The sequence below is a fragment of the Capra hircus genome, chromosome 8, assembly GCF_001704415.2.
Source record: "Capra hircus breed San Clemente chromosome 8, ASM170441v1, whole genome shotgun sequence".
In the NCBI taxonomy this organism is placed as follows: domain Eukaryota; kingdom Metazoa; phylum Chordata; class Mammalia; order Artiodactyla; family Bovidae; genus Capra; species Capra hircus.
Window position 1 is genome coordinate 85,118,900 of NC_030815.1, and position 14,347 is coordinate 85,133,246.

Consider the following 14,347-nt stretch of genomic DNA (forward strand, 5'->3'; position numbering starts at 1 on the left):
AACATATTCTAAAGGAAATACTGGAAGGTCTTCTCTGAATAGAAAAAAGCAAGTGTCTATAGGGAAGGAAAAAAATCACAATAGGAAAGGCAAATATATAAAAGGATTGAAGATCACTTAAGCTAGTACATATGTTTTGAAAAGCAATAAAATTTTTTGTGAAAATGATTATGATAAACAGCAAAAGGATAAACAAAGTATAAAAATAGGATATAAAAATTATAAAATGGAGAGGAGTAAGAAAATGTAGATCTTTTAGAATGTGTTTGAGCCAATATGCCTACCAGTGTAAAACAAGTAGATATAGTAATGAGTTAACATATTTGAAATCTAGGGTAACCACAAGTCAAAAGCATAGATTCACAAAAACCAAAAAGAAAACTCAACCCTAATACAGTAGGGAAACACAAAAGAAAAAACAAGGAATTCCCTGGCATTCCAGTGGTTAGGACTCTGTTCTTTCACTGCCAGGGCTTGAGTTCATTCCTTGGTCAGGGAATTAAGATCCCACATGCCGCACAGTATGCCCCCCCCCCCAAAAAAATTGCTTTCATTGTTAGTGGACTAAATGCTTCAATCAAATAACACAGAGTGGCAGACTAGATAATAAAAGAAGATGCTGCCAACAGGAGACCCACCTTAGGGTGAAGGACACACATAGATTGAAAGTGAGGGAATGGAAAAAGGTATTTCCTCCAAATAGAAATGACAAGAAAGCAGGGGTGGCAATACTTATATCAAGCAAAATAGACTTTAAAACAAAAACCATAAAGAAAGATAAAGAAGGACACTGTATATTGATAAAAGGGTCAATACAAGAAGATACTACGCTCACTAACATATATGCACCCAATATAGGAATACCTAAAACAAATGCTAGCAAGAAAAAAGAAAAATTGATAGGAATATATTAATATTAAGAGACTTTAAAATCCCACTGACACCAATGGACAGATCTTCCAGACAGAAAAATCAGTAAGGTAACAGAGATCCTAAATGACACAATACAACAGTTATACTTAGATGATGTGCTCAGGACATTACATTCCACTCCCCCCCTCTTCCAAAAAAAAATGGAAAATAAATTCTTTTTAAGAGCACATGGAATATTCTCTAGGATAGACTACATATTAGAACACAAAACAAGCCCTAACAAATTTTAAAGAGCATAAATAATTTCAAGCATCTTTTCTGACCACAGGAGCATAAAACTAGAAATTAACCACAGAAAGAGAAGTGAAAACAAGGTTACATGGAAACTAAACAACATGCTACTAAAAAACCAGTGGGTCCATGATGAAATGGAGAGATTTTTTTTTAATTACCTCAAAATAAATGACAATGAAAACACAAATAGCTTTTCATGAAGATGGCGCCGAAGGCGAAGAAGGAAGCCCCTGCCTCTCCTAAAGCTGAAGCCAAAGCAAAGGCTTTGAAGGCCAAGAAAGCAGTGTTGAAAGGTGTCCACAGCCACAAGAAAAAGAAGATCCAGACATCACCCACCTTCTGGCGGCCCAAAACACTGCGGCTCAGGAGGCAGCCCAAATATCCTCAGAAGAGCGCCCCAGAAGCAAACTTGACCACTATGCCGTCATCAATTTCCTCCTCACCACCGAGTCAGCCATGAAGAAAATAGAAGACAACAACACACTGGTATCCATTGTGGATGTCAAGGCCAACAAGCACCAAATTAAACAGGCTGTGAAGAAGCTCTATCCCATTGACATGGCTAAGGTCAATACCCTGATCAGGCCTGATGGAGAGGAGAAGGCATATGTTCGACTGGCTCCTGACTATGATGTTTTGGATGTTGCCAACAAAATTGGGATCATCTAAACTGAGTCCAGCTGGCTAATTCCAAATATAAAAGTTTTCACTATGAAAAAAAAAAACACACACACAACTAGACAAAAAGAAGATGTGGTACATGTGTACAATGAATATTACTTGGCTATAAAAAAGAATGAAATAATGCCATTTACAACAACATGAGAGATTGCCATACTGAATGAAGTAAGTCAGATAAAGAAAGACAGGTGTTATATGAAGTCAGATAGAAAAAGACAGGTATCATTGCTTATATGTGGAATCTTTAAAAATGGTACAAATGAACTTATTTACAGAACAGGGGATCTTCCTGGCTCAGAGATCGAACCTGCATCTCTTACATCTCCCACACAGGCAGATTCCTTACCACTAGCACCACCTGGGAAGCCCCTGTGTATTTATGGAAGGAGGGCTGTTAGGAGGAGCCCTGTGTTGTTGCATTAGAATTGCTAACATCTGCATGAACTCTCAGTTTTCAACATAAATGCATGCATATATAAATATGGATGTCAATGTGTGGTGTATGTGTGTGTATACGTGTATATATTGTACGCATTCTTTAGTTCTATCCACTGAGAATGCCTGCAGGCAACAACTCTTTAACTGTAGTGACCACACCTAGCGTCTGGACTTGGTTTCTAAATATCATTTTTTACCATAAACACTAGAACTTATTAGATCTAATTATAAGGAAGCAGACACACCCAAATTGAGGAAATGTTCTACAAAATAACTGGTCTGTACTCTTCAAAAGCCAAAGGCATCGATATCAAGGAAGGACTGAGGAACTTGCTCTAAAGTGAAATAAATGAGAAGACAGCTAAAAGTGTGTGATTCTAAACGTTGTGTAGTATGATTTTACTATAAAGAACATTGAGATAAATCAGTGCAACTTGTGTGAGGTCTGAGGAATAGTGGGCAACTAATAATATATCAATTATAATTTTCTGATTTGGGGGAATTTTGGAGAATTTTATGTGGGAAATATACACTAACATATTTAGAGTAATGGAGCAGCATATCTGCAGCTTATTCTCAAATGATTCAAGAAAAAACATTCTTTGTATTATACTTAAAACTTTTCTAGAAGTTTGAGATTGCATCAAAAAGTAAAATCCTTTCCAAAAATTTTAAAAGTAAAACTAAATTGTTCAACTCTGTTGAATGTGTGCTAAAAAGTAAAAATAAGACAACCATAAAAAGGACCATCAGAGACCTGCAGTTCAGTTCAGTTCAGTTCAGTTCAGTCGCTCAGTTGTGTCCAACTCTTTGCGACCCCATGAATCGCAGCACACCAGGCCTCCCTGTCCATCACCATCTCCTGGAGTTCACTCAGACTCACGTCCATCGAGTCCGTGATGCCATCCAGCCATCTCATCCTCTGTCGTCCCCTTCTCCTCCTGCCCCCAACCCCTCCCAGCATCAGAGTCTTTTCCAATGAGTCAACCCTTTGCATGAGGTGGCCAAAGTACTGGAGCTTCAGCTTTAGCATCATTCCTTCCAAAGAAACCCCAGGGCTGATCTCCTTCAGAATAGACTGGTTGGATCTCCTTGCAGTCCAAGGGACTCTCAAGAGTCTTCTCCAACACCACAGTTCAAAAGCATCAATTCTTCCGCACTCAGCTTTCTTCACAGTCCAACTCTCACATACATACATGACCACAGGAAAAACCATAGCCTTGACTAGACGGACCTTAGTCGACAAAGTAATGTCTCTGCTTTTGAATATGCTATCTAGGTTGGTCATAACTTTTCTTCCAAAGAGTAAGCGTCTTTTAATTTCATGGCTGCAGTCACCATCTGCAGTGATTTTGGAGCCCCCAAAAATAAAGTCTGACACTGTTTCCACTGTTTCCCCATCTATTTCCCATGAAGTGATGGGACCGGATGCCATGATCTTCGTTTTCTGAATGTTGAGCTTTAAGCCAACTTTTTCACTCTCCTCTTTCACTTTCATCAAGAGGCTTTTTAGTTCCTCTTCACTTTCTGCCATAAGGGTGGTGTCATCTGCGTATCTGGGGTTATTGATATTTCTCCTGGCAATCTTGATTCCAGCTTGTGTTTCTTCCAGCCCAGCGTTTCTCATGATGTACTCTGCATAGAAGTTAAATAAGCCGGGTGACAATATATGGCCTTGACATACTCCTTTTCCTATTTGGAAGCAATCTGTTGTTCCATGTCCAGTTCTAACTGTTGCTTCCTGGCCTGCATACAGATTTCTCAAGAGGCAGGTTAGGTGGTCTGGTATTCCCATCTCTTTCATAATTTTCCACAGTTTCTTGTGATCCACACAGTCAAAGGCTTGGGCATAGTCAATAAAGCAGAAACAGATGTTTTTCTGGAACTCTCTTGCTTTTTCCATGATCCAGCAGAAGTTGACAATTTGATCTCTGGTTCCTCTGCCTTTTCTAAAACCAGCTTGAACATCAGGGAGTTCACAGTTCACATATTGCTGAAGCCTGGCTTGGAGAATTTTGAGCATTACTTTACTAGTGTGTGAGATGAGTGCAACTGTGCAGTAGTTTGAGCATTCTTTTGCATTGCCTTTCTTTGGAATTGGAATGAAAACTGACCTTTTCGAGTCCTGTGGCCATCATGAAACAGATCACAAATGAAAATAGCAAATGAAGTCAAATTTTCTTTTTAGAAGTTTATCTGTAAAGGGAAGGCAGGGGCTGGGGGACTCTCTGAAGAAAATGAATTATAGTGAAGGATCTGGAAGCAATGACTATTAATGTTTGTAAAAATTAAGATTTGCAATGGGGGAGTCTTGGAGAGGTTCTGTCTTCAGATATTTGAAAACCTTGCAAGTCAGAGAGATGCTTTATTTTTCATTTTTAACTTCCCTGATAGCTCAGTTGGTAAATAATCTGCCTGCAATGCAGGAGACACTGGTTCGATTCCTGGTTCAGGAAGATCCCCTGGAGAAGGAATAGGCTACCCACTCCAGTATCCTGGCCTGGAGAATTCCATGGACTGTACAGTCTGTGGAGTTGCAAAGAGTCGGACACGACTGAGCGACTTTCGCTTTCAAAGGGAGGAACCAGGACTAGTGTTTACAGAGAAATGGATTTTGACTCAACAGTAGAAAACATCTTGAGCTGTCAAACAGTGGAATAGTTAATTTCCTTGTGAGAAATGAGTCTCATGTCACAAAAAGTGGAAAAAAAGAAGCTAAAAAGTCAGCGTTCTAGTCTAGCTCCTGGAAATGACTGCTTTATTGACTTAGGACTGAGACTACATAGACATGTGACTAAATGGACATGAGACTCTATGGACATGTGTATGAGCAAGCTCCAGGAGATGATGAAGGACAGGGAAGCTTGGCGTGCTGCAGTCTGTGGGGTTGCAAAGGGTCAGACATGACTGAGCGGCTGAACAAGAACAACAACAGCCTATCTCTGTGGTTGTCAGAAAAAAAGTTTTTTTAGCTTTTAGATGTCTATTGAAAATATGGCCCTTCATAAAATTACTCTTGCTTTAAAACACTTCCATCTTATATAAAACATGAAAAATACTAGAAATTAAGTAGTCTTGTTGCTCCTTTTAAGAAAAAGGCTTCATTTTTTTTCCAATTGTTAATTTAAATGAATATTAAAATGTTAGTCTGAACAATTCATCATTAGCAATCTATATGATTCATCCCAATTTATAATTTTTAATTGATTTTTAGGATGTAATACAAAGTCTTACAGAGGTGTGAAACAAAAAGTATGAGTATTAGTAACTAAATTGATCCACAAAATGAATAAAATAACTATTTTTTTAAATAATACAAAAAAGAGAGACCAATTTGTACTAATTTGGTACAAGTTCTAACATGTTTTATTCCATGAATTAGAAGATAATCCCTTTAAAGTCATGGCATGATTGCTTTTTGGCAACATTCTATGAATGAAAACATGGGTATGTGGAGATATGGATTTCTGAGGTCACAGAGCTTGGCAAAATAGCTTATCAGAGACAGCATCTCTTGATCTTCATTTTAATGCTGTGTTCTTCTCTGACTTCAGGAAAAACCTGTGATTTGCTATAAAATATTACTCCTTTCCACTTGTATAAAGTTAGTTGTTCAAACATGTAAAGTCAAGTAAATAAAAATATGAGCCTTGCACACCAGTCATATCATCTCTGGTTTAATGAAGGAAAAAATAGAAGTAAAAAATTTTAATCCTGAAAATATATAATACCTTATTTTTAAACAATATAATAATAGCCTAAATAGTCAACAGCTAAAGAATGACTAGGTAAATTATAACGCATCAAAATCTTACGCATCCACTAAATGAAAATAAGACTAAAGCAAAATGGGAAGGTGTTGGCTATGCTGCTTAGTAAAAGCAGGGGAAATTATTTGCAATTATGACTACAAATAAATAGAAAATCTACGTGCCTGTGGACAAATATTGAAAGGAAGATGAGTTTAGGGGTGGAATGAAAGGTACTCTTCCCTATTGTAACATCATTTGGCATAAATAAAAACTGATTTTTAAAGGTGGATTTGGCTATGAATTGGGCATTTTTAAAGGAGTAGTTTGGAGCATGCAATAGTGAGGTTGACAGTTCTGACATGTCTTGGGGAATGGAGGCCTCTGCTCTGTCTGTCGTGCCCACAGGTGGGTAGCACTCCAGTTCAGCACCAGACAGTGCCAGTGTATGCCAGCACCCCTGGGTGCCCCAGGTGAGTGAGCAAGGCAAGAATATGCTGAGAGCGAGGGCTGCAGTCACCTTTTGGATTCCTGTTTGCCTTCACTCTACTTTACTGAAAGCCCAAACTCAGTGTCCCTGTCTGGTAACTCAGCCCACTAAGTGGTTGCATATTTATTTGAGGCCAGCCCAGTTCTTAAGATTTCACAGCAGAAATTATTCCTGAGATGACAGAAAAATCTTCCCTTCCTTAGCTTGGTCCAGACAAGTCCTATCCTCATCAAATTCATTCTCATTTTCAGAACTGTTGAGAGCAGAGTCACTTGGACTCTCATGTCCTTAGAGCTGCACAGATCAGGCATTTCCTGCTCACTGGTTGAGGCCTCCTAGTTGCTGCCTCACATGCATTTTCATCTCAGATGGAGATTGCCTGCTGGGTTTTCTATGGCACCTTCTCGTTATGGACTGCATATTTACTGACTTAAGTGTCTTGTTGCTGCTCGCTTAGACTTGAAGTCTTGGCATGCAGTGCAGTGTCCGCCCCTATACTATCTTGCTCCCACACTTACTGTCACTGTCCCAGCAGGCCCTCAGTCCTTGACTTCAATCCCTGTCTTTGCAGGGAGTGTTAACCCTGAGAAACTTGAGTCAGACTCCTGTTCCCCAACAGCAGACTCAGACTTCTTATTTTGAGCATTTAGGGCCTCTTGACATCAGGTTCCAACATGCTTTCCTCACCACATCCTCTGTACTTTCCTTTCCTTTAAAACTGTGGAAGCTGTGCCTTCTGAATAGACTACATTAGAAGAAATTCTTTTTCATTGCTGTTTACAAAATGACAGGGGCAGGATGCTACACTCAAATTTAGACACCAAGTTGAGCTGCTGTATCTTATTTGACAAAACATATCCATTTGGAGAAATGGGGATGTGTTTTAAAAGGAGCAAGCTTTAAAGCATTATTAATTATTAAAATAGAACAGAACAAAGCAAAGAGCCCTATCTGTGACAGTAGTTTGTTTCCATCTGCACATGGCCAGAATACCATTTGGAGAAACAGAAAGAGAAAAAGACACGGGGTGGGGTGAGGGTATTGCAGTTTGACATTAACAAGAGAGGAGGCGGACAATGGGTGGTTGTTAACAGTTTCTGTGTTCTTTATATCCTTTATCCTCAAGTTGCAACCTCCCCCTCATCCAGTTCCTTTAAAAAATGTGATACTTAGTGGATTTTCTTCCTGTGTCTCTGCCAAGACATTATTGAAGCTTCTCTTTCCCCTTAGTCAGCAACAAAAGACACAGAAGCATGTCTTTTGAGTTTTTGAGGGCTGTAGTTATGACTGCTATAACTATCCAATAACCAAGAATTGGATTTTCACATTCTGAAAATAGAAATATGAAAATAAATGTCTTTGGTTAGTATACCAGCCCTCAAGATGTCTTTATTTCTTCTCTCCAAGCATTTCTTAAGTTGTTCTATAAAATAATAGAGGGTTTCAGGTTTCCAAGGTGGCCCACTGATAGTCTACCTCTAGTGCAGGAGATGCGAGTTCAGTCCCTGGGTCGGGAAGATTCCCTGGAGAAGGAAATAGCAATGCACTCCAGTATTCTTGCCTGGGAAATCCCATGGACAGAGGAGCCTGGCAGGCTATAGTCCATGAGACTGTGAAAGAGTCAGATATGATTTAGCAACTAAACAAAAAATAGAGGGATTTTTGGCTTTGAAAAATGATGTTTTAATGATGTTAGAGGTATCTAATATGTCCCACTTTATTACAACTAACTTTTTATCTGCCCTGTTCCAGAGAGGAGTAGAAAGAGAATATTTTTCAAAATATTCAGAGAATAGATACGAAAGGAAGAACAAAATTTCGGTATTTTAATAATGTGTGTGTTTGCATCATAAAGACATTTTTCTAAATTCATTACAATATTTTAGATATAATTCTCTGAGCAGTCAGATCTTTTTGACGGTATTTGAGAAACAGTAGAAAAGTCACATTTTAGGTATAATCTATTTAAAATACATGTTATTCTTCCCTGTATTCGAACAATCTGTTCAAAACACAATCCATTCATAAGGGATTTTGCTTGTACAGATCTGAGTGGGAATCAGTACTTTCTTTGTTTGTCACTATGGAAACAAGTCAGCCTATCCTGAACAGCAGTTAGATCACGCAGAGTGATGCTCACATCTCAGTGTAACTTCATCATGGAGCAGGCTGGCGCTGACATCTCGCCTCCAGCTCTTCCCTCCTGGAAGCCCAGCACCATGCAGGATCCACCCCGGAGGCTTTCTGCTGTGCCATTCCTCAGCTCCTTTTTCGAGGGTCGTCGCCACTCTGCCTCCGACCCTATCCTGCGGCTGCAGCAGGGGCGGCGCAGCTCTGCTGCCAAGGTGCTGTCCTCGTCCTCTCTCCAGGTGATGGTGGCCATGTCCTCTGTCAGCTGTGCTGAGAGAAACCCAACTTGCCCCGAGAGAAAAAGTAAAGCTCCTTTTCTTCTTAAAGATTGACAACAATTTTGAGTTTAAATACAATGATTGTGAAGAAGCTATGCTGTGTTTATACCTTTTAAAATTTTGAGAATTCTGTGTTATACTTTTTATTGTCTGTTATGCTAAGAGATTCAGTAGACATGCAATAGATAAAAATGATTGAATGTTTTATGTTTTTTTCATTAAAAATGTAGTTCTTGTGTAAAACTCATTTCTTTGTAGAAGATCTGCTGTAACAGTTTCTTCCTTTTCATTACCAGTACCCCATATGGAGATTCTTGTGTGCAAAGGCCTTTTCCGAAGTAAAGGATAGTGCACTTATATGAAAGGGAAACAGTTTTATTCCTGACAAAATGAAGGGGATTTAGCACCAACTTGTCATGCAATCCTGAGAGAAATTGGAAGCTCTTTCCCTTGTTACTATTCCGTTTGGGGAGTAGGACTTTAAATCTTCCCTTCTTCGTCTGTTCTAGGAAATTCAGGACGTCCAACGCCAAAGTATACAAAAGTTGGAGAGCGTTTGCGGCATGTCATTCCTGGACATGTGGCCTGTTCTGTGGCATGTGGTGGCAAAGCTTGCAAGTATGAAAATGCAGCTCGCTGGAGTGAACAGGAACAAGCTGTTAAAGGGGTCTACTCATCCTGGTAAGTGATTCTTTCAGTCTTTGATAGCTCCCACCTACTGCTAAGTAGGAAAAGGAAATGGAGTTGTAGGTGATGGGCAGAGGAAGTAGCCTGTAGAAGAAGGAATGTGGGATTTTGAAGTCAGAGGGCCTCACCTTCCATCCCTGGCTTCCCCTCTTGACAATCTGGCCTACTCACAGGCACTCTGAACCAGTTTCCTCATCTGTAAAATGGAAATAATGAAACCAACCCTATAGGATTTTTTTTTTTAATAAAGTAGAATGTTGTAGGTAAAGTATCTTAAAGAATTGGTAACTAGATAGATTTTAAATTTCAGAGACTGCTAGAAACAATTAAAATATTCAGCTATAAATTTGAGAAATTATGAGGTATATAGGTAGTTTTTCACTTTCATGTAGGTGAACTTTAGCCTCATTTTTATTTTGTTCCTGTACTCTGTATAAAAGGATACATTTTCATACAAATACACACACTTCCAGTCTGCCTCAGTAGAGGGTGGTATAAGTTGTCAGTTCAGTAGATGATGTAAAATGCTTTCATTGTTTATGGTATGTAAGTGTAATTCATTCATTATTGAATCATGCTGTTTTTATTATTATTAGCAAATTGTCAAGTATACCTTTTTTGATATAGTGATATCTTTGAAAAATTCTGATATTTAAAACCATATTTGGAATGCACTAAGAAGAATTCACTATTTAAATAACTCTGCTGGTGAATCATTTTATAGAGTAAGAATCCATGTACAAATCAGATATTTGTCAGCCAGTTTATTAACCTCCAGCCCTGTACTTTTTCACATTGGATTTGTTGGGTACATGTGTAGTGTTATAGTCTGGGGTCCACTGTCGTTACCTTCATCACTACCTTTCTTAAAGAGTGTCATGAAAAAGCAAACACTACTCCTGAGATGTGGCCAGGCACATAAATTTATAATAATGCAGCTTAAGGTCACATTAACATTTCTGGTTTATTGTTGACTAAACTCTCTTGTTTTCACCTCTGCTGTTTTTGCATTACATCTCTCCTAATCTTACACTAAGTGCTATTACATTTGGGGGATCCCAAACCTTCGTGGTTCCCTGTTTTTAGATATTGCCCCAGGCACGAGAGATGGTATCTTTCTGAATCCTGACCTGCTCATCTGATGTCTCTGTTACTCCTCTCAGGTTCTTGTAACCCACAACTTGTGACAGTCTATCTTAGGTATCTTTCACCAGACCACTGGTGAGAAATTTGATCAGAACAGAGGGAAGTTAGAGCCCTAGTGAGAATGACAGCCATTTACTGGGCCTCTGTCCATTTGTACACTCAGTAAACATCCATTTGATTACAGGCCAGTCACAGTGCTAGACATTTTCAAATTATTATGGTCATAAAACCCTTTTAAGTAGGCATTGTTAGTGTCATCTTATTGATAAGGAATTGAAGTCCAGAGAGACTAAGTAATTTGCTGCACAGCTGGAAAATAGAAAAGCCAGCATTTGAAACCAGGCCTGACTGACTCCAAAGTGATTTTTTTTTCTAAATCATAATAACTCAGCATTTATTCATAACCACATGCCAGGATTTATGCTAAAAGATTTTATAGTCACATCATATTGAATTCTCACACAAACCCTATAAGGCAGGCATTATTACCCTCACTCAACACATTAGATAACTGAGGTATAGATAACTAAAGTAACTAAAAATGCTTCCCAGCTGGCCCTCCTCATTTAGTCAGTAACCTCTGGATAACTAATCCAGGATGTTACTTTTGCTGCATGGAGCTGAGGTTTCTCCATCATTCTGTCATGGCCGCTAGAATCTCATGAAAGTCCTTGAAGATACTTTGCTGGAGCCCGTAAATACATTATGTTCTGGAATTGTTTCCAGGGATTTAAGAAGTGAGGGTTTCTTATAGTCCTAATCATAATACAGAATTGAAGCCAGATTTGTATAAGGAGATTCTTATCTTACAGTATTGTTGAAATCAGAGAAAAAGTAAGGGCTTGAAATCTTACTTTCTCAGTTCTGTGCATTTCATCAGTCCCTTCTCCCATCTGTAGGGTCACTGATAATATCCTGGCCATGGCACGCCCATCCACTGAGGTCCTGGAGAAGTTCTGTATCATTGAGCAGTTCCGAAGGTAAATGTTGTATGTTTAGACACTGTAATAAGCCAGCTTATGTCTTCTTTTCCAACTGCTTTTGACTTAAAATAGAAGTCCTTTCATTTTACCAACAGAAATGTGAGGAACTTATTTCAAGTAAGATAAAGTTTTAAGAGTAATGTTTATTAATACCAAAAATGGTTATTTTTTGTTAACACTACCTCCCCAATATGACTAATTTTCTTCTTTTTCCTTTAAGCCATGGGATAAAAAGTATCATTAACCTGCAGCGTCCTGGTGAGCATGCCAGCTGTGGGAACCCTCTGGAACAAGAAAGTGGCTTCACATATCTTCCTGAAGCTTTCATGGAGGCTGGCAGTAAGTCCTTCCAACCTCCTTTCCATACGTTACCAAGGACAGAACTCAGAGACTTTTGTCTGCTCAGTTCTTAGGTTAAAAAGGTGATGGAAACAAAGTTCATGCACAGTAGTAGGGCTTCTGAAAAGTGAAGATGAGATAACTTTGTCTTTAAATATCTTATTTAGTATTGGTGTTGAAAGTACAGAATTTCTTTTTTCCTGTGAGAGAGATCTTGAGAGGAGATCTTGTAGAAATAATACCTGCATAATTAACAGAAACAGTATGTCAGACCCATCATCTCATTTAATCCTTAAAGCATTCGTGTAATGTAGTTGTTCTAGACTTCCCTGATGGTCCAGTGGCTAAGACTGTGCTCCCAATGCAGGGGGCCTGGGTTCCATCCCTGGTCGGGGAAGTAGATCCCACATGCTGCAACCAAGACCCAGCACAGCCAAATAAATAAATGAATGTTTAACTATATATATATATATATATATATATATATATATATAGTTGTTGTTCTGTTTCACATATGAGGTCACACAGACTGAGGAAGTTCTGACTTGCCCAGGATTACACAACTTAAACATAGCAACAGGATTAAAACCCAGGACTTATTTGTGCTTTTTCCTACCGCATAGCTCTACCCAGTGGGTAGGGTGTGGGGATTCTGTATGTGACAAGTCCAGAAGCTTATCAGTCACAGGAGCTTTAGCTTAGAATCCCCTGAACATGTGTCATTCACACCAAGCTGGAAAGGATCAACCTATGCCACTTCTACAACTTGAAGTTCATGCTAGCTTTTTATCCCACTAGTTAGAAAAACCTGTATGTGCCACCTCATGTCATTTATCAGTCAGTCAGACATGTTTCAGTGCTTAAACAAGGTTGCATGCTTTCCCTCCATGGTAGAGTAATCTTGGCATAGGTCATCAACTTTAATTTATAATCCTGCTTTTCATTATTGCTGAGTTTCAGCAGGAAATGTGTTAAATAACACAGAATATGCTTTTTAAGAAATGCTAACAGTAAATTTACTGGAAATGGGAAAAGCCTGTTATTTTAGGTCTACACATCCAGTGAGATCTGCGTGTTTTCACAGCTGTATATTTTTCATGACTTCACTCAGTTTTTTCAAATGTCTTTGCAAGTATTTCTCCTATATGTTGATTTCTTCTTGTTCTTTTTCATTGTCCAGTTTATTTCTACAACTTTGGATGGAAGGATTATGGTGTAGCATCCCTTACCACCATCTTAGATATGGTGAAGGTGATGACATTTGCCTTACAAGAAGGAAAAGTAGCTATCCATTGTCATGCAGGGCTTGGTCGAACAGGTAAATTCTAGGGGGTGGTTTTATTGCCTTTCTGTGTATTTAAACATATAAGGAAAAACATTTCCTAGTTCTTAAGGATAGTTTTCAGATTCCTATCGAAGGTTTGGAGTCAAATGGAGCAAGTCAATAAAAGATACTTGAAATATCTTAAATAGATAGTTTCAGTGACCATATATCCATGAGAGTATTTTTTGAATGATTTAGAGTTAAAACTGCATCATATTGAAAAATAGGTGGGTTTCCATAGCTAGCTGAATGACCTTTCTGATTTTCTTCTTTAAAGGAAAAAAGTCAATACTTTTGTTTTTAATACATAAGTCTTTTTAAAATTTTATCTTCATTAACCAAAATAATAATGGAAATAGCAAGCATTGTTTCATCCAATAATCTTTTTAAGTTGTTAGCAACACTGTAAGTTTTGAAGAAGGTTAATTTGCTGTATCTAAAGTGACAGGACCATGATTTAAAGCCACTGCTATAAGGATTTTGTTTGTAGAGTCTTAACTGTGCCTAAATTCTGTATAAAAATCAATGATTTTACTTTAAAATGCAGCAGAATATCAGTGCAATGCCGAAACTAGGGCACAAAAAGGATGGAATCTTCATTGGTCATCTAATCCAGCCAGACACCAGAGTCTGACTCTGTTTACAATGTACCCATGTACTTACCGCTGGCCTTCCCACTTACTGGGGAGGGGAATGGGGACGTAGTTCTGCTTCAGATTGTCAGCTCTCATGGTTGAGCCAAGATCTCAGTGTTCTAGGGATTCCACGTGATAGTTCTGCAGATATATCATACTTGCCCTAAAGAACTGCCTTATCCTAGTGAGAAAGATATGTTGGACCTTATGTCATACTAGGAAACCAGGCATTTTTCAGAGGTTCTGATTTTCATGTGTAATGAGATTCAGAAACTTCATGAATCACACAGATGTCTTTTG

The 14,347-nt window shown here is 38.6% G+C and overlaps 1 protein-coding gene and 1 pseudogene across 4 annotated transcripts in view; both read left to right on the forward strand.

Moving 5' to 3' along the window:
- PTPDC1 (protein tyrosine phosphatase domain containing 1) overlaps nucleotides 1–14,347 on the forward strand; it is a 73,863-nt gene that overhangs the window by 48,045 nt on the left and 11,471 nt on the right. For 2 of the 4 annotated variants that reach the window (XM_018052507.1, XM_005684179.3), the window contains exons 3-6: nucleotides 9,443–9,614; nucleotides 11,666–11,746; nucleotides 11,970–12,088; nucleotides 13,269–13,406. In XM_018052507.1, the coding sequence (XP_017907996.1) occupies nucleotides 9,443–9,614; nucleotides 11,666–11,746; nucleotides 11,970–12,088; nucleotides 13,269–13,406 (510 nt within the window). Of the gene's footprint in view, nucleotides 1–8,568; nucleotides 8,959–9,442; nucleotides 9,615–11,665; nucleotides 11,747–11,969; nucleotides 12,089–13,268; nucleotides 13,407–14,347 lie in introns of those variants that run through there. The other 2 variants (XM_005684176.3, XM_018052506.1) reach the window with 2 other exon arrangements.
- Nucleotides 1,241–1,870, forward strand: LOC106502435 (annotated as a pseudogene).